General features: G+C 41.5%; 1 protein-coding gene across 4 annotated transcripts in view; it reads left to right on the forward strand.

Moving 5' to 3' along the window:
* The first annotated feature begins 1837 nt into the window (after positions 1 to 1837).
* Positions 1838 to 23886, forward strand: part of UPF1 (UPF1 RNA helicase and ATPase) — a 44830-nt gene continuing 22781 nt past the window's right edge. For 2 of the 4 annotated variants that reach the window (XR_014028685.1, XM_081346117.1), the window contains exons 1-14: positions 1838 to 2481; positions 11839 to 11981; positions 12901 to 12990; positions 16566 to 16733; positions 16887 to 17067; positions 17762 to 17923; positions 20176 to 20260; positions 20389 to 20487; positions 20878 to 20986; positions 21084 to 21243; positions 21346 to 21464; positions 22521 to 22685; positions 23039 to 23153; positions 23437 to 23580. Coding sequence is in view for 3 of the 4 variants with exons in the window: in XM_081346117.1 (XP_081202243.1) it covers positions 2212 to 2481; positions 11839 to 11981; positions 12901 to 12990; positions 16566 to 16733; positions 16887 to 17067; positions 17762 to 17923; positions 20176 to 20260; positions 20389 to 20487; positions 20878 to 20986; positions 21084 to 21243; positions 21346 to 21464; positions 22521 to 22685; positions 23039 to 23153; positions 23437 to 23580 (2010 nt within the window). In the remaining variant the exon portion in view is untranslated. The remainder of the gene's footprint in view (positions 2482 to 11838; positions 11982 to 12900; positions 12991 to 16565; positions 16734 to 16886; positions 17068 to 17761; positions 17924 to 20175; positions 20261 to 20388; positions 20488 to 20877; positions 20987 to 21083; positions 21244 to 21345; positions 21465 to 22520; positions 22686 to 23038; positions 23154 to 23436; positions 23581 to 23886) is intronic. The other 2 variants (XM_081346118.1, XM_081346119.1) reach the window with 2 other exon arrangements.

The following is a 23886-nucleotide window of genomic DNA, read 5'->3' on the forward strand; positions in this document are numbered from 1 at the left end:
ACTCCAATATGATCTTCAAAACTGAGTCGTAAGTCTAGGAGGACGCCCAGATTACGTGCTCTATCAATGGGAGGTAACATCTCTCCTCCTATAGTTAGAGATGGAATCTCTTGGACTAAACGAGATGACGGTATGTACAGCCACTCAGTCTTGGCCGGGTTAAGTCGAAGCCTGTTTTCTCCCATCCAAATCTGTACCGCTTCCAGGCAACGGGACATCACATCAAGGGCATCACTGGGTTGGTTCGGGGTGGAGATGAATAGCTGGGTATCATCAGCATATTGATGATATTTCACCCTGAAGCTACGGATGATCTCTCCCAGCGGCTTCATATAGATGTTGAACAGGAGGGGCGAGAGCACAGAACCCTGAGGCACTCCACAATTAAGAGGCCTAGGGCTTGACCTCTGCCCTCCTGCCAACACCGTCTGTGAACGGTCCGAGAGGTAGGAGAACCACCGCAGAACGGTGCCTCCCACTCCCTCAAGACGACGCAGTAAGATACCGTGGTCGATGGTATCAAAAGCCGCTGATAGATCTAATAGGACCAGGACAGAGGAATAACCTCTGTCTCGGGCCCGCCAGAGATCATTCACCAGTGCGACCAATGCCGTCTCCGTGCTGTGCCCGGGTCTGAAACCCGATTGGTACGGATCTAGATATTCGGCTTCCTCCAGGTTCAAAGGGAACTGTCGTGCCACCACGCTCTCAACGACCTTCGCAAGGAAGCGAAGGTTGGAGACAAGACGGAAGTTGTTTAAAACAGCTGGGTCCAGTGCCGGTTTCTTGAGGAGGGGCCTTACCACCGCCTCTTTCAAGGCGGCAGGGAAGTACCCCTCACTCAGTGAGGCATTGATAACTGCTAGGAGCCAGCCGGTGCCAACTGTGGTCGTAAATCAAAAACTGCCTTATTAACATTTTCTTTTTACAACAGAGCAGCAGGAGCAACCATCAAACGTGTATTAAACGTTGATAAGCGTTTCTCAACTTTAGCAAACTTTTAACGTGCTGGCTGTGGAATTCTGGGAGTTGCAGTCCACCTATTTCAGGTGGCCAAAGTTGGGAAACGCAGCTATAAGCGTTCAAACTCTTTAGCCAATCACATTTCAGCTCGTGTCGTTTTGGTTTTTTTCTCCTCCCAACCTCGTTTGGTTCTTCAGAGAAGGGGCGTGGCTTCCACGAAGATTTTTCTATCTGATGAAATTTCAGCTTCGCGCCGCCGCGTGATCTAGCGCATGCGCGTTGTCGGGCTTCCGTTTCACTGGCCGTTACGTTGAAAGTCACGGCTTTCCCCCCCCCCCCGTCAATTTGTCGGTCAACTTCTCTGCTAGTTTAACGTGGCGACAAAGCCAGCAGTAGTAAAGTTGTAGTAAATCCATCTGGCGAGATTCCAAAACCGTTCGGCACGTTGGCTTTTCGCCGTGAAAAATACGTTATGATAGACGAGGAGCGGGGACAAAATAAGTGGTGCAGAGTTTATTGGCGTGTCGGGAGGATCTCCCTCTATATCGTCTCATACGCACGCTTCCAGGGTTCGCGCGTCCTCATTAGCTGGTCGCGTGTTTACTCTCCCGCTTTTCTCCCTTTTCCGCGTGGATCGATTTCAACCCGCTTTTCTTCGATTCTCGACTTCTATTCTGATTGGTCTCCTGAGGCACCGCCTCCTTCCTAAGTGGGAGTTCGATTGGAGAGTCGGCTTGTGCGTCAATGCCCGGGGGCGGAGCCACAAAGCGTGTCCCTCCCTTTCTCCCTCCCCCTCGTCCCGCCGCTTCTACCTGCGCGGCCGTCACCTCTCCGAGCCTCCTCCTCCTGCTGCGCTCGACAGCCTTCTCAAGACAGTTGAGTTGGCGCAGGCGCGGAGCGCAAGACGCGTGCGCGCTAAGGGGCTATTCTTTTTTTTTTTTCCCTTCCCTCATCTCGGCTCGCGGCTCTCGGGCGTACGGTCAGCCGCCTCCTCATTGGCTTGTTCCCTTGTTAGAGCGTCTGGCTCGGTCGACGGTTGAGGCCTAAAGTTCTGCGCAGGCGCAGAACGCGACCAAGGCAGTAAGAAGCCTCGCGCTCGTTCTGACGGGCCTGAAGAAAAGAGAAAAAAAAGAAGGAAACCCGCCCGCTCGCGGTTGCCAACACCGCCGCCGCCTCTCCTTCTCCGTGAGGGGAACAGAGAAAGAAGGCCGGGAAAGACCTGGAACGGCCGCCGCCGCCGCCGCCATCATGAGCGTGGAAGCGTACGGGCCCAGCTCGCAGACGCTGACTTTCCTCGACACCGAGGAGGCCGAGCTGCTGGGCGCTGACACGCAAGGCTCCGAGTTCGAGTTCACCGACTTCACCTTGCCCAGCCAGACTCAAACGCCGCCCGGGGGAGGCTCCGCTAGCGGAGCAGGCGTCGCCGGGCCGGGCACCCCGGGACTCCCGGGAGGTGGCGTCGGACCAGGCGCGGGGGGCCCGCCTTCCCTCATCGTGCCGGGGCAGCTGGACGCCCAGGTGAGGCCCGCGAAGAGAGAGCGAACCGTCAGGCTGGGAGGGTGTTTTTTTGTTTGTGGGGGTGGAATGAGTGGGAGGCGAACTTTTTAAGTCCCCGTCTTGTATGTGTGGCACTTGGCGCGGGATGAAAAGGCAGCTTGCAGGTCCCCGAGTGGGAGAGTCGAAAAGGCTTGAGTGCTTCTAATAAACTTGGATTCTGATGATGGATTGTTTAAAAATTGCCCGAAGAAGCCATACAGAGCCTCGTAGGAAAGGCTGTAACCGGAAAGCGTCTGCACGCGAGAGAGATTCCTTGTTAGGTGTGTACATACGTACTTTGTTGCTCAAAGTGGCCTTTTCTAGGAAGGAGACAAGATGATGGGGACGTGGACGAAGCGTCTACTCGTTTATCTTCAGTATGCATGACGGAATTACAGCGTCTGTGCGTGATACGATGTATTATTATTATTATTATTATTATTATTATTATTATTATTATTATTATTATTATTATTATTATTATTGCTGACTTTGTAATAATGCCGCTTGGGGGTGTGTGTGTGAAAGCCCTAATAAGCAGGCATATACATAGAATGAAGGCTACTGCTAAGCTTGTAAGCCGCCCTGAGTCTTCGGAGAAGGGCGGGATATAAATGGAATTAAAATAAAATAAAAATAAATAAAAAATTATTATTATTAATTAGATTTCTATACCGCCCTATTCCCGAAGGACTCATGGCGGTTTACAGGGCAAGGTTAAAAACAGTTAAAACAGTACAAAAATTAAGATAAAATTAAGATTAAAATAGGATTAAATAACAATAGCCCAAATATAAAATTGTGGTGAATTGCTTTCAAACATCGGTAATGTTTATGTTTACCGGTTGTGAGTGTCGTTGGGTAACTATTTTTTTTTTTAATCCCATTTATATCCCGCCCTTCTCCAAAGACTCAGGGCGGCTTACAATCTAAGAAGCACAAATCAAATGTGCTTAGCAGTAGCCTTCATTCCATGTATATGCCTGCTTATTAGGGCTTTCGCCCCCCCCCTCCCAAGTGGCATTATTACAAAGTCAGCTTATTGCCCCCAACAATCTGGGTCCTCATTTTACCTACCTCGGAAGGATGGAAGGCTGAGTCAACCTTGAGCCTGGTGGGATGCGAACCTGCACTAATTGCGGGCAGCTGGTGTTACTATGACTTGACTTCATCAGAAGAAAAGGGCCCAATGGTACCTTGAACCTGTTTGCTGTGCTAGTGACTTTTGAACTTTTTTCAGGCTGCGGAAGTTGCTAAATAATAATAATTTAAAAAAAATCCCCTGATTAAGGGGCAAAGCTTGGTGAGAGAAAATTGACTGTGTTCGGGCTATCTGGAATAGTTTGGTTAGATTCTGGAATTATAATGGCTTTTCAATGAGTCTTTAGTGGCAGCTAAGTTTGATTTGAGGCTGCTGTGTGTTGTTAGTCATTCCTCTTCAAGCTGTGATTAATCTGTACCTTTGTACGCTCGGAAGTAGAATTGTGTGCACCTGTTTGACAGAAGACTGAATTGAGGTTAGTGAGACATTGAATTTGCATACTGGTTTCCAAGAAAGCGATTTGAAAATTCTCCGTTTCTGTGACTTTCTTGCATGGTCTTTTAAAAGTTTTTGTAGAGGTGACTTGGTGAATCATCTTTGAGACCAGAATGTGAGCTGTGTGTGTTACTCTTTAAACTCTTACTGCTTAAAGCAGTAGAAACACAACTGTATGTGTTTGGAAAGTGGAAAAAGAATGTATATGTATTGTGATAAAAGCACTATTATATCATTGTGAGGGAAATAGTATAGAGTGTGCTTATTGCCTGGGGTTGACCAAATTTTTAAAAAGGCAGGAGAAAAATCTAATTTTAGAGGAAGGGCAGTAGAATATCTGCACAGAAGCTCTTCCTAAATCTAGATTAAGGAAAGATTTATCCCTCAGTTAGGGATAAGGTGTTCTATCATAGCAAGTATTGTGGCTAGAACAACATAAGATGGTACTTTAACTTCTGAGTAATTGGGTGAGGCCTAAAGGGGGGGGAAGGTGTATACATGTATAATTAACAGCTTTTCCAAGGAAATGCCACCCTGTTAAAGAGATGATTACTAATCTGCACTTTTGTCTAATACTACTCAGTTTTGCATCTTCGATCAGATTTCCTCTAATGTGAGTCTCTAGGTGGTTTAATCATCTTGTTCTGGAGAAGTCATGTGAAAAATTTTGTGAATGTCTCGAAGGATAGAATTCCATTTAGTACATATGTGAGTTTTCAGAATATGCCATACGTTTGTGGTGCTTTTCTAAGAATTTTCTGTAGTTTCATTGCTGTAATGGACATTGCATTATTTTCTTCACCATATTTTATTCCCAAATAGGAATGAAGTAGGAATGACATTCAAAACATAATATGGTTGCTGCTTAATTCCCCAGAAAAGGGTTTTCTTTCAAATATGTTGGAGACTTCAGAGTCAGGAAGAGTGGAGCACATTACTTTTCCTTACCCTTGATTATTTTCTTTGTCTCTGTTTCATTATTTAAATTTAACCCATAAACCTAAAGGAGTTATATGTGGTTTGTGGAAACACTGTTGCTCTATTAATAAAAAGGGTCTTCAGGTTGGCAATTGGGGAAAGACACTAATGATAGATGTAGTTTTAAAATGTTAGCAACCCAAGATGTGGTGTTGTACTGTTTCCTGTGAAAAGGAAAATCACCTTTAAGTCTTCATTAAAGTTTTCTTGGCAGTCATGCAGAAGTGGCTTGTCATTGCTTTCTTCCAGGATGTTGGTTTTATTTCCGAGGCTTGCCCTAGAGGCCCGAGAGATGCTAACCAAGCCTGACGCTGCTTAGTTTCTGTGTTGCCTCCCACCAAAACAAGAATGTTTGTGAATTGGATGAAGGTATTTTATATATATAAATGGGATATATGTGTGTGTGTGTGTGTATATGTGTATATGTATATATATATATATATATATATATATATACACACACACACACACACTACATACATACACACACCAATCTTTGTTTTAAGGATTTTATTGAATTTTATAGGGTTAGAGATAAAATAGGATCGGATTAGGGTTTAGGGTGGGGTTGGGATCAGGGTTGGGATTAGGACAGGGTTGGGATCAACATTGGGGTTATCCCCCAATAACACTCTTATTCTTTAGCAAACGCGCTTGTCCAGGTACATACAGGTGAAATTCAAAAAATTAGAATATCGTGCAAAAGTTCATTTATTTCAGTAATGCAACTTAAAAAGGGAAACTAATATACGAGATAGACTCATTACATGCAAAGCAAGATAGTTCAAGCTGTGATTTGTCATAATTGTGATGATTATGGCTTACAGCTCATGAAAACCCCAAATCCACAATCTCAGTAAATTAGAATATTGTGAAAAGGTGCAATATTCTAGGCTCAAAGTGTCCCACTCTAATCAGCTCATTAAGCCATAACACCTGCAAAGGGTTCCTGAGCCTTTAAATGGTCTCTCAGTCTGGTTCAGTAGGAATCACAATCATGGGGAAGACTGTTGACCTGACAGTTGTGCAGAAAACCATCATTGACACCCTCCATAAGGAGGGAAAGCCTCAAAAGGTAATTGCAACAGAAGTTGGATGTTCCCAAAGTGCTGTATCAAAGCACGTTAATAGAAAGTTATGTGGAAGGGAAAAGTGTGGGAAGAAAAAGGTGCACAAGCAGCAGGGATGACCGCAGCCTGGAGAGGATTGTCAGGAAAAGGCCATTCAAAAGTGTTGGGGACTTTCGCAAGGAGTGGACTGAGGCTGGAGTCAGTGCATCAAGAGCCACCACACACAGACGGATCCTGGACATGGGCTTCAAATGTCGTATTCCTCTTGTCAAGCTGCTCCTGAACAACAAACAACGTCAGAAGCGTCTTACCTGGGCTAAAGAAAAACAGACCTGCTCTGTTGCTCAGTGGTCCAAAATCCTCTTTTCTGATGAGAGCAACTTTTGCATCTCATTTGGAAACCAAGGACCCAGAGTCTGGAGGAAGAATGGAGAGGCACACACTGCAAGATGCTTGAAGTCCAGTGTGAAGTTTCCACAGTCTGTGTTGATTTGGGGAGCCATGTCATCTGCTGGTGGTGGTCCACTGTGCTTCATTAAGTCCAGGGTCAACGCAGCCGTCTACCAGGAGATTTTGGAGCACTTCATGCTTCCTTCCGTAGATGAGCTTTATGGGGATGCTGACTTCATTTTCCAGCAGGACTTGGCACCTGCCCACACTGCCCAAAGCACCAAAACCTGGTTCAATGACCGTGGGATTACTGTGCTTGATTGGCCAGCAAACTCGCCTGACCTGAACCCCATAGAGAATCTATGGGGCATTGCCAAGAGAAAGATGAGAGACATGAGACCGAACAATGCAGAAGAGCTGAAGGCCGCTATTGAAGCATCCTGGTCTTCCATAACACCTCAGCAGTGCCACAGGCTGGTAGCTTCCATGCCACGCCGCATTGAGGCAGTAATTGCTGCAAAAGGGGCCCAAACCAAGTACTGAGTACATATGCATGCTTATACTTTTCAGAGGTCCGATATTGTTCTATGTACACTCTTTGTTTTATTGATTGCATGTAATCTAATTTTCTGAGATTGTGGATTTGGGGTTTTCATGAGCTGTACGCCATAATTATCACAATTATGACAAATCACGGCTTGAACTATCTTGCTTTGCATGTAATGAGTCTATCTCATATATTAGTTTCCCCTTTTAAGTTGCATCACTGAAATAAATGAACTTTTGCACGATATTCTAATTTTTCGAGTTTCACCTGTATATTCAATTGTCAATAGTTAATATAGTAATAGATAACTGTAGAGAATGTAATAATAATCAAAAACAGTATCAGTTTACATGTCATTCTTCATCCCAATCTTAATATCTCCACCTACATACAGAATAGCTGAATATGGAAATAATGAGATCCCCCTGCCTGGGCTATCAGAACATTTGAAATGTGGAATTTGATGGAACTTTTTGTCCTCGTTTAAGTAATTTTTCAGTCATTCATTCTGGGAAAGAGATTTTCTCAAAAGATCCTTTTGGAAAAAAGATTTCTGTGAAGAATGAGAATTGGGTTATTTCTGCTTTTGACAGCCTTCAGTCTTTTCCTGCATTTTTCAATATGAATATCCCAGAGTAAGCTAGGAATGGTTGGGCTATGAATAATCTGAAATCATTAAAAAAAATTTAGAACCTGGTTACTTTAGGGTGATAAAACATACTGGTGTTTGATTTATCCAGTAACAGCTGTTTCTGTCTGCAAGATTCAGACACTTAAAACTTCTGCTATTTTCTGTACTACATCTGTGTAAGAAACATTGCTTCCACATCTCTTCTGCCTTAACATGGAAAGAATTAAACATATTGTTATATTTGCTGGCTCAGAAAAAATGTGAATGGAAAACCCAACAAGTAAAATACTTCAGCACAAAACTTTCTATTCACCGTATTATGTCTATTCTCTTTTGGTATTCTCCAGAATTGTTCACAACTGGAAAATAGAGTAACTACTTCTGCGGCTTTCTTATACTAAAAGGTTAATATTTATGGTTATTGGTAGGTTGATGTACGTCACTTCACATGCTGAAGCTTTAAGGGATGATTTTGATCAATTGGCTGTGTACTAAAGGCATCTGAGAGATGTAATCCTTTAAAAATCAGATGGGGCAATATTTTTTACAAAAGATATTTTTCTGTGTATGTCTTATTTTAAACTGAAATTATCCTCAATTACATATAATACAAAACTGCAATATGTGTATGAATAAGAAGATATCTTTTGAACTCTAATAACATTGCTCTCCACTCTCCTTACCTAACATAACAGAGAAGGAAAAATAACTTGGTTTTCAAGTTCGCACATTCTTTATTTTAGGTTTACATAGGATTTAAAAAACTCTTTTAAAGATAATTATGGCTTTTTTAAACAGATGGGGGGAAGCAGGAAGTGTTTATAGCCGCCTGTTCATCACTGCGAAGGAAATAGGCAATCTGTGATTCCAAATCCCATTTTTTGTGTCCTGAAGAGCCCAATCTATTCTACTATTTTGATGAGAAATTCAGACAATCTATAATATGAACCTTAAAATAGGCTTAATTATACATCCAAAAAATGAAAGAAAGAATTGTCCTGTCCACCATGTTTGTTAATATACTATCCAAAAATGTTAATTGCAGTCTATGATCACCAAAAAGTGTTCATCAGCTATATACAGCAGCACATTGGGAACCTGCTCACCAAAAAACTAGATTTTAGTTTATTATTTGTATGGAAGGAAAAGAGTGAGCCCCATGTTTGAGCAGGTCTCTTCTTGCCCGTGCATGTAATTATGGTTTACTTATGTAAATTGTAGTTACATATGCTTACATTTGTATTCCTCAAAATGGATTTGTCAGATTGCTGTGTCTTCTGACTAAAGATTGGACAGGTTTGAGACATAATTTTGAACTTATGAGTTACCTAGTAAAGCAGTGAAATATCACCTATTAAAAGGTATATTTCACAATATTTTAATTTTGTTTTGTGCCTGCAGACTTGTAGCTATTGCAATTACTAGAAACAGAGATGTCATTCTGAATCTCTCCTTTGTCTCCATGTATCTGATTATGTGTACTGTATTTATATCTTAGGACTCCCTGAGTTTTATAGTGTTGTCTCTTAAATTTGCCTGCCCAAGGAGCAATGATGGCTTGCTCTATAAACAGTCTTGCTTCTTGAAAACTTCATATGCTGTGGTGTTTAAGGTGCATATTTGTTTAGAAAATAGGTTGATTCTTTCCTAAGTATGTGTTAACTTGCAGCATTAACTTTTCAGGAATTACTGTTCTCTAACTTATTGTAGTTTTATTCATAATGACATGCTTTTCTCCTAACTTAGTTGAAGTAGTCTGAAAAATATTGGTTAAATTTTGAAACTGCCAGATCTACATAATAATGTATTTGTATTTGACAGCCATTTATTATTGCTGATTTTTAAAACATTTTTTCCTGAACTGGGAGAGCTTTGTGAAAACATTGTACAGTTTTCCTTGCCACAGTGTTTTATGCACACGCCAGCTTGTCCAGAATGGTAGTCCATGTTGGTTTAAAAAATTTCAGTAATCACGATGTTTCTTGGGGAAGGTATTAGAAAGTTTAATGGGGGGCGGATTGGAGTTGTATATGTAATAAAATAAAATGATAAAGTTCATGTAATTTGGTACTACTGCTGCAGCATTGGTTCTTACAATGGTACTGTGCGGTGCTGAGGTTTTTGGCTTTTTTTTGAAGAACACATTTAAATGGTTTGCAAGACCATTAAGGAATATATGTAGATTTGATCCTGCCCACCTTAGTGTGACTTCATCTAATTGGCATTTCCAAACAAAATTGGTAACCATCACTTTTTAAAATTAATAATGCTTATATAGCCTATGTGGTACCTAGGCATATTGTAGCCTATAAAGATGATACTAACACTTGTTTAATTTCTTAATGGTAGATAAATATATAGGGAGGGCTTCTGGCATCAAGGATGGCACGTATTGGCTTCACATTCTCTTCCCCCTCCTATAATCCTAGTGGTTGATTGTTTTGATGATTATTCCTTTATTTGCTTGTTGAAATATTGTATTCTCTAAGGCTATAATCCTTTAAAAGATCTGACCCAATCTCTTCTTGAAGGTATAACAAGGTTTTTTAAAATATATAATACTAATGAGATTCCTCCTTTTAGTGATAGCTACTGTTTATTTGACTTCCAAGACCACCCACTCATTGAATCAGAATGACTTATAAGAGCTGAAAGCAGAAATCAAACCTTTCATTTAAGAATAAGGTGAAACATTGGTAGCAGCCACTTAATTTGAGAGCTATTGAAGGAAATCATTATTACGCACAGGGAAAATTTGTAAAATGAGGAACTTCAGCGTTCCTAAATTGGGGCTTTTTCCCAAGGGTTAACCTTCATGTACTGGGGTGGGAATGGGGGGGGGTTTAAAGAATTTGGGAAGAGTAAGTCACTATTGTGAACCCTGTAGCCCTTGCTTTAGTTCTGTTTATGCTGACTAACCAGATAAAACAAATTAAAGACCAAAATAGAGCACATATAAAGAGAGTATACAATGCTTTAGTAGAATTGGACTCTGAAATGGAATTAGTTAAAGATTGTATGGTGAAGTGGGCTCAAAATATTCAAGAACCAATCTTATTGGATACATGGGAGGTAATTTGGGTTAGAAATGTAAAATTTATCCAGGCTCAGAATTTAAGAGAAAATTTCTATAAAATGTTTTATACTGTAGATGGCATTTGGATCCTAAAAAATTGTCTTGCATGTATCCTAATTTACAGCCCAAATGTTGGAGATGTGGTAGCTTGGATGCTACCTATTATCATATATGGTGGACTTGTAGAAATGTTAAAGCTTTTTGGATCAAAATTTGGTGGAATGTTCAAAAGATTTTTAAGATAAAATTTTCTCCACAATTGTTCTTATTGGGTATTATTATAGATTGTGATACTAAAGAAACGAAATTGATGTTGAACTTGATAACAGCTGCAAGGTTATTGATAGGGCTATATTGGAAGAAGGATAGTTTGCCTACTATTGAAGAATGGACGCTTAAAAGTGTCAAATTTAGCAGAAATGGCTAAGATTTCTGCTTACTTGAAGGATCATTCACAAGAAAGATACATTTCGGTTTGGAGAAGATGGATAGATTATATTCAGAATAAATATGGGACTAAAAAGTTTCATTTAGCTTACGAATAGATTTTATATTGTTATTTTTATTAGTAGTTTATTATAGAGAAATTTTTGATTAGTTTAATAATAAGGATGTTATTTGTTTATGTTATTGGTGACTGGGGTAGATCAAAGCAATAGAATTAGGGAAGAATCTGGTATACTCTATTCCTGTGAATAGAGGAGGATAGATGTTTGAAGAGACACTGGGTTGTTTTTTTTTGTTGTTTTTTTGTTTGTTTGTTTTTTAGTGACATAGCTCTTAAAGTGTTTTGTGGATACTTTAGGGAAAGGTCTGATTTGAAACTGCTGACAGAAGAGGAAATGCAACAAAGAGGCAGTAATCAGAAGCAAGCATTACTACTGTACAGAAAACTGTTTTTCTACTCCTGTTTAAAAAAAATAGAGCATTATTTCTTAAAAGGCAATCGTAGTGTTTATTGAACATAATGAATTAAAGATTCTGTATGTGTGCTTGTAAATTGGCATTGATGTATGATGTATACTTTTTTAAAAAAGCCTTAAATTGTATGACTTGCTTTTCTTTTAATAAATCACAGTTGCATATGTGATTATTTTTTTTTAACTCCAGGTAAATGGACCCGATGGCATCCTCCAAAATGGGGCAGTGGATGATAATGTGCCTAAAACCAGCCAACTTCTTGCAGAGCTCAATTTTGAAGAAGATGAGGAAGACACTTACTACACCAAGGACCTTCCTGTACATGCCTGCAGGTGAGGTACTAGAGCCTGGTGTTATGAGAGCAGGGCATCAATTTAATGCACTGGGAAAGCTTTGTCCCTGTGGCTAGTGAATGATTTCCTTTTTCATTTCCCACACCATTTTGCCATTGTAACCTGGAAGTAGTATCTAGTGACTCTCTCCTTAAGCTTCTGGGGTGTATTTATGCCCTCACATAGAATCTTCTGGGATTGAGAATATGATTTTTATCCCTCGATTAAAGGCTTTACAATAGGCTCCTGTTAGGTTATATTAAAATAAATGATCTTGTGTGAGGCCCAGTCCTTTATCAGGCGGGATTGCTGTTGTTATACCATGTTTTATGTAGTTTATATCTGACCCTTTAAAGTGCCTCAGTGCATCAGATCATTTTCTAACACGTTGCTTCTGGCTCTCTAAGAATATTGCACTTTTGCTTCCTGCCTCCAGAGGTTGTGAGTGCTCTAACACTGGTGGTTTTTAAGAAGAGATTGGACAACCATTTGTCTGAAATGGTTTCCTGCTTGAGCAAGAGGTTGGACTAGAAGACCTCCAAGGTCCCTTCCCACTCTGTTATTTTCTGAAGCTCGGAAGATTAAATAGGTTTGGTATTATGCCATACTCTTCAGTGTTTAGCTGAATAAGTGGCATTCTCTAACAATGCATTTTGAATGTCTGAACATACTTTCTAAGTTGCAGCGCTTACGTTCAGTGTAATGATGTTTGACATTGATCACAAAAGGCTATATTGCCAGAAAGGCCGTGTTGTGATACCATAAAGTTCAGAAGGTTAGTAATGCCTCTGCCAGCTTCCAGCTTTCAGTGGTATAGTAGTCTTTGATTCTTAGTCAGTTTGTATTGGTGAGTGTCTTTGATTTCCTCTCCTTGAAGTAAAATTGATTTACAGCAATGGTCCCTCCATGTTTTCCTTAGCTATTGTGGCATCCACGACCCGGCTTGCGTTGTTTATTGTAACACCAGCAAGAAGTGGTTCTGCAATGGACGTGGGAATACTTCTGGCAGGTAAATATTCACATTCACAAATAGAACATAATTCACTTCTGTTAAATGCATGAACATAGAAAGCTTTCAGGTGCTATTAATTCAAATAATTGGTCCACTTTCCCTGTTAGCAACTATCCAAAATCTTGGAGGAGAACTTGAGCCAATTGAGCTAGGTCCCTGTTGGTTATAAGTACTTGTAGTCTATTGTTCAATTATGGGACTTCACAGTTTCTGCAAAGATTCAGTCTTACTGGAAACTGCTTTCTACAATGTGGCTTAAACCTTACCAACATTTTAACAGAGCACTTTTTAGAGCTAAGTCTCCATAAGCTGTTTTCTGTTACTTACACAAAAGTCTTTAGTATTTCATAAAACACAATCCCTTAATGTATTATGAATACAGTATAAGGAAATACAACAATAGCAGTAAGAATCTGTAATGAATACTATTTGACTTAAATAGATGTAGTCCTTGACTTATGACCATTCATTTAGCGACTGTTTGAAGTTAAAGTGGCCATTGAAAAAAGTGACATGACTGCTCCTCGTACTTATAACCACTGTGGTGTCCCGTGGTCACTTGATCAAAATTTGGGCAACTGGCATATAGTTACGAAAGTTGCAGCATCTCGAGTCAGGTTGCCATTTGCGGCTTTCTCAGCAGGCTTCTTGACAAGCAAAACCAATGGGGGGAAGCTGGATTTACTTCACTTAATGACCATAGCAAAATGGCGGTAAAATTGGGCACGACCCACTTAACAATTGTCTCGCTTAGTAATAAAATTCCAGACCCAATTGTGATCAAGGCTACCTGTGCCATCAAACAAGTTAAAATTAGCAACTTAACGGACTATGTGCATCATGTCGTAGTCAAGAAACAACACAAAGTAAATAGGTTTTTGCTGCTGTTAAAAGTTCACAGAGATGGGGACCTACCAATTTGTATTAGAACATGGGAATTGTACTGAAAGGCCCTTTTTTCCCTAACACTTATCAAATTGCTGGCACTAGCACTCTTCAGTAGTAGGGGCCTTGTTCTTAAGAGCAAGACTGTTGATAACAAATGTGGATGGCCTGAGTAAGCTGGGTCCAGGCAGTTAATGATTTTAAAGATCAAAAACTGCACTTTGAATTGGGTCTGAAGATACATCAACAACCAATGCAATTAATACTGTATTAACGTCACATGTTTTAGCTGCTAGTTTTCCACGAAAAGCTGAGCCAATTGCATTATGCACTGGCTCACTCTTCCAAAGGGATTTGCGAGTACATTCTGTTAAATAATCTAACTTGAATGGGGCAAGTGCATAAGCACCCAAGGAAAAGTATTATCTCAGGAAGGTTTCACCTGCCATATTTTATTTATTTTCCTTCTTTATTTTTATAAATAACTCAAGGTGTTGAACACCCACTATACTCCTTCCTGTTCCTGTTTTCCCCACAATAACACCTCTGTGAGGTGGGTTGGTCTGAGAGTTAATGGCCTAAAGTCACTCAGCTGGCTTTCATGGGTAAGGCAGAACATGGAGTATCAGCTGGTTGATATATCTTGCTAGTCAACACTGTCTGCAAGGAAGTCCAGTAAGACCTTCAAATTGTTCCTTGTGTTACCAAGAATGGATGGTTTACCTAACCCCACTATTTATTCACTGCCTTCAGTTAATTTGTAAAAATAATTACCGTATTTTTCGGACCATAAGACACACTTTTTTTCCCCAAAAGTGGGAGGGGGAAACGAGGGTGCGTCTTATGGTCCGAAGGTGATCCGTATGGCCAGCCCCAACCTCTGCAAGTGGAAAGCAAGGGAGATTGCCAGGAGCACGAATCGGTACGTGCTGAGAAACGCCGATCTCATGCTCCTGCAATCTGCCTCACTCGGTTTCAGCTTGCCTTGCTGCAAGAGAAAGCAAGCTGAGACGGAGCGAGGGAGATTGCCAGGAACGCGAATCAGCCGTTCTCACGCTGCTGCAATCTCCCTTGCTCGGTTTCAGCTTGCTCTCTTTTGCAGCAAGGCAAGCTGAAACCGAGCAAGGCAGATTGCAGGAGCGCGAGATCAGCCGATTCGCATTCCTGGCAATCTCCCTCGCTCCGTTTCAGCTTGCTTTCTGCAAGAGAAAGCCGGGCCACAGGGCCGCCTCCGTGGGTACTGCTCTAATGCAGAGAGGGAAGGACAAAGAGGGAAGGAAGGAAGGAAGGAAGGAAGGGAGGGAGGGAGGGACAATGGGAGAGGGAGAGGGAGAAAGAGGGAGAGAGAAGGAGAAAGAAATAGGGAGGGAGAGAAAAAGGGAGAGAGAGGAGAAAGAAAGGGAGAGAAATAGAGGGAAAGAAAGAGGGAGAGGAAAAGAGGGAGAGAAAGAAAGGGAGAGGGAGAGAAAGGGAGAGAGAGAAGGAGAAAGAAAGAGGGAGGGAAATAGAGGGAGAGAGAAAGGGAGAAATAGAGGGAAAGAGAAAATAGGGAGAGAAAGGGAGAGAGAGAGAAGGAGAAAGAAAGGGAAATAGAGGGAGAGAGAGAAAGGGAGAGATAGAGGGAAAGAGAAAAAATAGGGAGAGAAAGAGGGAGATGGAGAGAAAGGGAGAGAGAGAGGAGAGAAAGAAAGAGGGAGGGGGAGAGAGAGAGAAAGAGAAGGAGAGAGAGAAATTAAATTAGTAACATGATTGTTAAGTGAATTTGGTCTCAGAAGGTTGCAAAAGGCGATCACATGACCCTGGAACAATGTGACCATCATAAATATGAATTGATTGCCAAGCATCCGAATATAAATCACATGACCCTGGGGATGCTGCAACAGTCATAAGTGTGAAAAATGGTCATAAGTCACTTTTTCAGTGCCATCGTAACTTTGAACAGTCACTAAGTGAATCATTGTAAGTCAAGGACTACCTGTACTTTATCAATTTTTTTTCCTTTTTTGGGGGGGTTCAAGTTTTTGACACCTTGCTGGGCGACTGGTGGTCCTCGGACATTGCCTTGTCCTAAAAGTGGTACAATGGATGAAAAGGTTGAAAAGCCCTGTTTTAGTATACCGGTACTATTTGGTTCAGATTTTTTTTTCTTGTTTGCCTGCTCTAAAAACTGGGTGCGTCTTATGGTCAGGTGCGTCTTATGGTCCGAAAAATACGGTAAGACAGGATATAAAATAAATGCCCTCTTTACTTGAATTCTAGTGAAAAGAAGAAAATCTAGTGAAAAGAAGGACTAGGGGTGCCATGATAGCAGTCTTCCAATATTTGAGAGGCTGCCACAAAAGGAGAGGGGGGCCAACCTGTTTTCCAAAGTACCAGAAGGCAAGACAAGAAAGAATGAGGAGAGAAGCAACCCAGAACTAAGGAGAAATTTGCTAACCTAACAATCAGTGGAACAGCTTGCCTGCAGAAGTTGTGGGTGCGCCATCGCTGAAGGCTTTTAAGAAAAGACCGGACAGCTGTTTGTCTGAAATGGTATAGGGTCTAGAAGACCTCCAAGGTCCCTTCCAACTCTGTTATTCCGAATTGAACTTCATTTTGTTTTTCCAATATAAATTAAGTTTTCTGTTTGCATTTGAAAGAAAACTTTCGTTTTGCGATCAAGCATGTATTTTTCTGTCTTTTGTTAGCCACATTGTGAACCATCTTGTGAGAGCCAAGTGCAAAGAAGTGACTCTTCATAAGGATGGTCCTTTGGGCGAGACTGTCTTGGAATGTTACAATTGTGGCTGTCGTAATGTGTTTCTTCTTGGTTTCATCCCGGCCAAAGCTGACTCTGTGGTTGTTTTGTTATGCAGGTAAGAGGATTTTTGTTTTGTAGAAAGAAATTACTTGAACAATGATCACGAGAAACTATTAAGTGTGTGTTTTAATGTACTGAGGTGTTTTTTTTACTGAGTAATACTTTTTGTGTTTGACCAATTTGTTTCTCTCATATCCTGATTGTGCAGGCAGCCTTGTGCCAGCCAGAGCAGCTTAAAGGACATCAATTGGGACAGCTCACAGTGGCAGCCTTTGATTCAGGATCGCTGCTTCCTTTCCTGGCTAGTCAAAATTCCTTCAGAACAGGAACAACTGAGGGCCCGGCAGATCACAGCTCAGCAAATTAACAAACTAGAAGAACTCTGGAAGGTATGTTTGAGAGATTCTGTCCATGGAGAGGAAAAAGGAGCTATAAGATATCATCTAAGACAGGGGTCCTCCACCTTGGCAACTTTTAAGACTTGTGGACTTCCACACGTCTTAAAGTTGCCAAGGTTGAGGACCCCTGATCTAAGACAAGCAGGTATAGTTGTAGGTAGGTAGATAGATACATAGATCGGTGGGTGGATGGAGAGAGAGAGAGAGTACTGGGTTCAGAATTCAGCTTCCTAAGTATCCTTGGTTTCTTTCTAAATCAAGTTTCTGGACTGTGAAGATGCTGTTGAAGTTTTGAATACTAAAAGCAGAAAGATGGTTGAATAGGAAGACCAGTTGTTGGGGCTTTGAAGCTTTCTCTAGATTCATGCCTTCATCCTAATCAGCAAAAGATATAATTCTGCAAATTGAGCAGAATTTGCACAATTCTGTACAACTCATACAGTACTCTTTCCCATAGTACATAATTAGGATTTCTGTGTGATTTCAATCCAAGGCGGATATGGCTTATATTTGCAGTATCCTTACATTAAGTACTTTAAATGGGCATGCTTGGTATTTCATTGTTTTGTGACCTAAAGTATGTGATAATCCATATATTCATAGTATTTAGTTACCTCACTTTGGAAGGATTCCCATACACCAGCTGGAAAAGTTGGGTTTAGTGTCCTGTTGTCTGTGGTTGCAGGAGAACCCATCTGCCACTTTGGAGGACCTGGAAAAACCTGGTGTTGATGAAGAGCCACAGCATGTCCTCCTTAGATATGAAGATGCTTATCAATACCAGAACATCTTTGGTCCTCTGGTCAAGCTTGAAGCAGACTATGACAAGAAATTGAAGGAATCTCAGGTAAAATGCCCAAAAGGAGGCAGCCACTTGAAATAGTTTGGATTGGTGACACTGAACTGTATGGACACTTGGGGAGGGGTGGTTTAAGTGAGGGTAAGACTTCTGAAAGACTATAATTCATAAGTGTGGGAGGCATTTGAAATATAGTTGATATGAATATTTTGAAGCATTTTCCCCACTAAGGAATGGTGGAAGCTCCCCGTATTTTCTGCTTTGAACTGTATTCATAGTTCCATTACTCATTGAGGGCTGGAGTTGGTGTTGGGTACTTACTACTGTATTTCTCTGATAAAATTTTTAAGCAGTAAACTAGTTCTTGGGTTGCTAAATTGTGTCCAACTTTTCATGACCCCAATGGACCATAGAATGCCAGGCTTCCCTGTCTCCCAGAATTTGCCCACATTCGTGTTCATTGTATTGATGACACTAACCATCTTATCCTCTGCTGTCCTCTTCTCCTTTTGCCACTATACAGCAGGTTGTTCCAGTTATTTATTGTTCTAACTGTCAGGAAGTTTCTCCTTAGTTCTAGGTTGCTTCTCTCCTTGATTAGTTTCCATCCGTTGCTTCTTGTCCTGCCTTCGGGCGCTTTGGAGAATAGCTTGACTCCGTCTTCTTTGTGGCAGCCCCTGAGATATTGGAAGATGGCTATCATGTCCCCCCTCGTCCTTCTCTTCATTAAACTAGACATACCCAATTCCAGCAGCTGTTCCTTATATGTTTTAGCCTCCAGTCCCCTGATCATCTTTGTTGCTCTTCTCTGCGTTCTTTCTAGAGTCTCAACATCTTTTTTACACCGTGGTGACCAAAACTGGATGCCGTATTCCAAGTGTGGCCTTCCGGAGGCATTGTAAAGTGGTATTAATACTTCACATGATCCTGATTCTATCCCTCTGTTAATGCAGCCTAGCACTGTGTTGGCTTTTTTGGCAGCTGCAGCACACTGCTGGCTCATATTTAAGTGATTGCCCACTAGGACTCCGAGATCCCTCTCACAGTTACTACTATTGAGCAAGGTACCACCTATACTATACCTGTGGATTTGGTTTTTCTTGCCTAAGTGTAGAACCTTACTTTTTTCACCACTGAATTTCATTTTGTTAGATAGCGCCCAATATTCAAGTCTGTCAAGATTCTTCTGTATCTTAAGCCTATCTTCTGGAGTGTCAGCTATTCCTGCCAGCTTGGTGTCATCTGCAAATTTGATGAGTTTCCCATCTATCCCCTCGTCCAAATCATTGATGAAGATTTTGAAGAGCACTGGGCCCAGAACAGAGCCCTGGGGCACCCCACTACACACTTCCCTCCAGGTAGATGCAGTTCCATTGAGGACCACATGCTGAGTATGGCCGGTCAGCCAGCTATGAATCACATTTTTCTATCTTACCAAGTAGTAGGTTGTGGTCTACTTTTATCAAATGCCTTACTGAAGTCCAAGTAAATTATATCCACAGCATTCCTCTCATCCACTAATTTTGTCACCTGGTCAAAGAATGCAATAAGATTTGTCTGGCATGATCTGTTTTTGACAAACCCATGTTGGCTTTTGGAAATGTCAGCTTCTGTAATGCAACCCTATCTGCTTGCACTGGGCATTGTAAATGGTTACATGTTCGTTTCAGCATCATAAATTCATGGGCCTCTATTATACTTTCTACAAATTGTTTTTGTTATAGTTGAGCTGCTTTTGCTAAGTGCTTTGTTGGGACAATTGCTCTGTATTCCTTGAAATTTTTCTGAACTATTTTAATTTCTTTTCTATTCTATCTTAAAGTCTCTGGGTACAGACAGAGTGATCTGCTATATACATGTATTGTTCTTCAGTAGAAAGCAAAAGGCATTGCAGCAAATATAATCTGGCAAAAAAGGTGGGCTATTAATAGATTAGATGAGGGCAGTCTGATAATTCCAAAGCTGCATGTGTATTCAGTGCTAATTTCAAAAAGCATTTGCAAATAATTAAATGAGAAGACAACTATACGGTGAGTAGGAAAAGAACTTCAGTTGTCTATGAATGAGAAGCAGCTCCACTGAATTAATCAGATTAATCATTCCTCTTAATATTGATGCATTTGAAATCTTCCAGCAAGGACTGAATCGAGCAAATTTCTAAAACATCATCAAAGATTACAAACCTGTTTATAGAAGGATTCGCCCACGAGTGCTGGAATAAAATAGGAGCTAAAAGGCCAGAACAGCTTTGATTCTAATTAAAGAATCATAAAATGAAGAATTATCTTTCTTTATTTTAGACTCAAGACAACATTACTGTGAGATGGGATCTTGGTTTGAACAAGAAAAGGATTGCCTACTTCACCTTGCCAAAGACAGATTCAGGTCAGGCTGGAAATTAGCAATATTGATAAGCTTAAAAAGTGAATTGGGTTAATAAAAATCAGTGGGCAGATGAGACTATATACAGTGCTATCTTCAAAAAGTATTCAAATTATTTACTGTGTCCTCAGATATGCGTTTGATGCAAGGCGATGAGATTTGCCTGAGATACAAAGGGGATCTGGCACCACTGTGGAAAGGAATTGGCCATGTGATTAAAGTTCCTGATAGTATCCTTTTTAATTTCACAAGATGGAGGAAGATGCAAAGTGAGAATGCACTAGTTGGCAAATGGATTTATGGCCAGATTTTTATAGTAGAATTATGAATGACGTGTCATTTTCCTGCACTTTCTTAGAACTCTTGATGGTCATACAGGAAATTAAAAACATACTAAAGTAATATTTCAGTTTTGCCTCTGTTAACATTCAATTCAACTCACCTATAATTCTCTGCCTGGTTACCTTTCCAGGCCCTCAATAGGGGTAGTATATTCTAGCAGTATACTGTAAGCCTTCATGTTATTTTGGTTCTATAAGGTTAGGTGTCACTCTGTGTGCAGCAACGAGAGACCCATTTAGAAGATTTTTCTGAAATTGCTGCTTAACAAGCTTTTGTAGATTATGGTGATGAAATCGCAATTGAGTTGAGAAGTAGTGTTGGCGCTCCTGTGGAAGTGACTCACAATTTCCAAGTGGATTTTGTATGGAAATCAACATCCTTTGATAGGTTGGTGCAGTTTTATTTGGGGGGGGGGCAGCTCTTGATTTTGCTTTTTGGGGGGAGAGTGAGTGTCAAAGTGTACACTTGCGCCTCTCTCTTTCAGAATGCAGAGTGCCCTAAAAACATTTGCTGTGGATGAAACATCAGTTTCTGGCTACATCTATCACAAACTTCTAGGTCATGAAGTGGAAGATGTCATTATTAAATGTCAGTTGCCAAAGCGCTTCACAGCACAAGGACTTCCGGACCTCAACCATTCTCAGGTTTGTCCTGTTCCACAGCAAACCCAGAAATTGGAATTAAAGTTTAAGGTGTCGGTTTCATAGCCTGTTTGACTTTACAGCCTTCTTTACTTTTACTGTCAGGTGTATGCAGTGAAGACTGTCTTGCAGCGTCCCTTGAGTCTTATCCAGGGACCCCCTGGCACAGGCAAGACTGTGACATCAGCCACAATTGTGTATCACCTGGCAAGGCAAGGAAATGGGTAAGAGAGAAAAGGACACACTTATCTTACAACCTAGAGGGCAGAAGAGATTTAATTTATGATTAAAGCTCTGTGCTTTGGGATGTGGATGTGATGCTCGTAAAAGGAGATGGGACTTTGAGCATGCAGATGCCATCTCCCGACACCCCGGCAAAACTTGCTAAAGTTTAAATGCTTCTCTCCAGATTCTAGCAACTTTTAAGAGGTCCAGGATGGGCTAAGGCTCATCGCTCAACCATAAATCTGTTATCTTCATTGACTACACTTGTGCTGTCCTTAATAAGAGAGCCAGTTTGGTGTAGCGGTTAAGGTGCTAGCTTAGAAACCAGGAAATTATGAATTCTAGTCCCAGTACAACTTGAATTTTGTACAGCAGACATGTCAAACACAAGGCCCGGGGGCCAGATCCGGCCCGCAAAGTGGTTTCATGTGGCCCGCGAAGCCATCCTGGAAACAGTGAGGGAACGGCCCCCACTGCCTTGGCCCCGGCCCAGAGACCCTCCTTCTGCCAGAGATCCTCAGATCTGTCCCACTCCTTCCCGGGCCCCCATAGGCACCCTTGATGCGAATGATGTAGAGCTGGCCACACCCACCCAGTGGGCCATACACACTCTAGCCACACCCACCCAGTAGGCCACGCCCACCCAGGCCACACCCACTTGGCCCCCTGAGGGCAACTGCAATGCTGATGCGGCCCTCAATGAAATTGAGTTTGACACCCCTGTTGTACAGCATGATTGTTGGCTGGGTGACTGTGGGCCACTCACTCTCTCGGTTCACCTCACAGGGGTGGTTGTTTTGGGGGGAAAATAGGAAGAGGAAGAAGTATTACGTACTTTTGTTGCCTTGTTACTTATAAAGTAACAGAAGGTAGGATAAAAATCTAATATTGGCAGGTCTGGTTTTGTAATCCCTGTTACCCCTTAGTTTGCATTAAAATGATAATTTTGCCAATGCTGTCCTAAATGTAATAAAAAAAATGGTACAGGTTTTGGTTGGATGGAATTGTTTGCTCCCAGTTTTCACCTAATCTTGAGTTCCGTGCTGTTTTCAAAGGCCTGTGCTGGTTTGTGCCCCAAGTAACATTGCTGTGGACCAGTTGACAGAAAAAATACATCAGACGGGGCTGAAGGTGGTGCGCCTGTGTGCAAAGAGCCGCGAGGCCATTGATTCGCCTGTCTCTTTCTTAGCACTGCATAACCAAATCAGGAATATGGATAGGTAAGACGTTAATGAAAAATGGTCTCACCGGTAAATATTTCCTGGCATTTGTTCAGGTGATCATAATTTCATATTTTCCACAACTGTTAAACTTTAGGCATTATGCTACGAGTTCCTTGCTCTAGTTTTGCATTTGTAAAAAGTAATGAATTTCTTTGTATCTGCAGATTAACTTTGAGGCAGAAGTTTACATTTATTGTCCAGTCCTGCCTTTTTTTTCCTTATTAAGTGGTTAATGCCTCAGTGGTTTGTTCTGGTTGCCTTTGAACTGAAAGCAGGATGCATGAAACAAGGATAGTTATAACATTTCCTGCACTTACAGCATCCTAAGTAATGCGTCTTTCGTTTCCCAGCATGCCAGAGCTCCAGAAACTGCAGCAACTGAAAGATGAGACTGGGGAGCTGTCATCAGCGGATGAGAAGCGCTACCGAGCACTTAAACGAACAGCTGAGCGGGAATTGCTGATGGTAATTGTTTCCTTCTACTTAGCCTACCGTCCTTGTTTCTCACAGGGCTAGTGCTCTGTACTCAAGATTGCTCCGAGGCAGGTAGGTGAGCTGTGTCCTTGTTCATCCTCAGCGCTGCAAAAGCAAAGAGTAATCAGATACTCTTGGATAACAAAATCCTGGTGGGCACAGCGTGAAATGCAAGGAAGCCGTATAATAGCCTGGTACACAGAGTCAGGAGAGCAGTTGGTAACAGTGTCATACGGACGACAATCCTGAAATTCTGCGGTTTTATCCCCCTTAGAATGCAGATGTCATTTGCTGCACCTGCGTCGGAGCTGGTGACCCAAGGCTTGCAAAAATGCAGTTTCGTTCCATTTTGATTGATGAAAGCACACAAGCCACTGAGCCGGAGTGCATGGTGCCTGTTGTTCTTGGGGCAAAACAGGTAAGCTGGGGGCTGCTTTCAAAAAAAAAAGTGTTTTTTAAAAAAAGAAAATTTAAATCTTAAAATTATTCAGTTTTTTAAAATGTTATTACATCGATTAGATTGGCCGAAACAGCTGAACGGTTCACTTAGTAGGGCGATTTGCTTAATACTGTAACAGAAAAGCCATAAAATCGACTGTGACTCACTTCGCCAACCGCCTTGCTTAGCAGCAGAAAACTCTGGTCTCAGTTGTGGACATAAGCCGAGGACTACCTGTAAATCAAAGGTGGATGAAAAGGAACTCTGCTCCTCTTCCCAGTTAAC

The sequence above is a fragment of the Vipera berus genome (assembly GCF_964194415.1).
Source record: "Vipera berus genome assembly, chromosome: 1".
Classification (NCBI taxonomy): Eukaryota; Metazoa; Chordata; class Lepidosauria; order Squamata; family Viperidae; genus Vipera; species Vipera berus.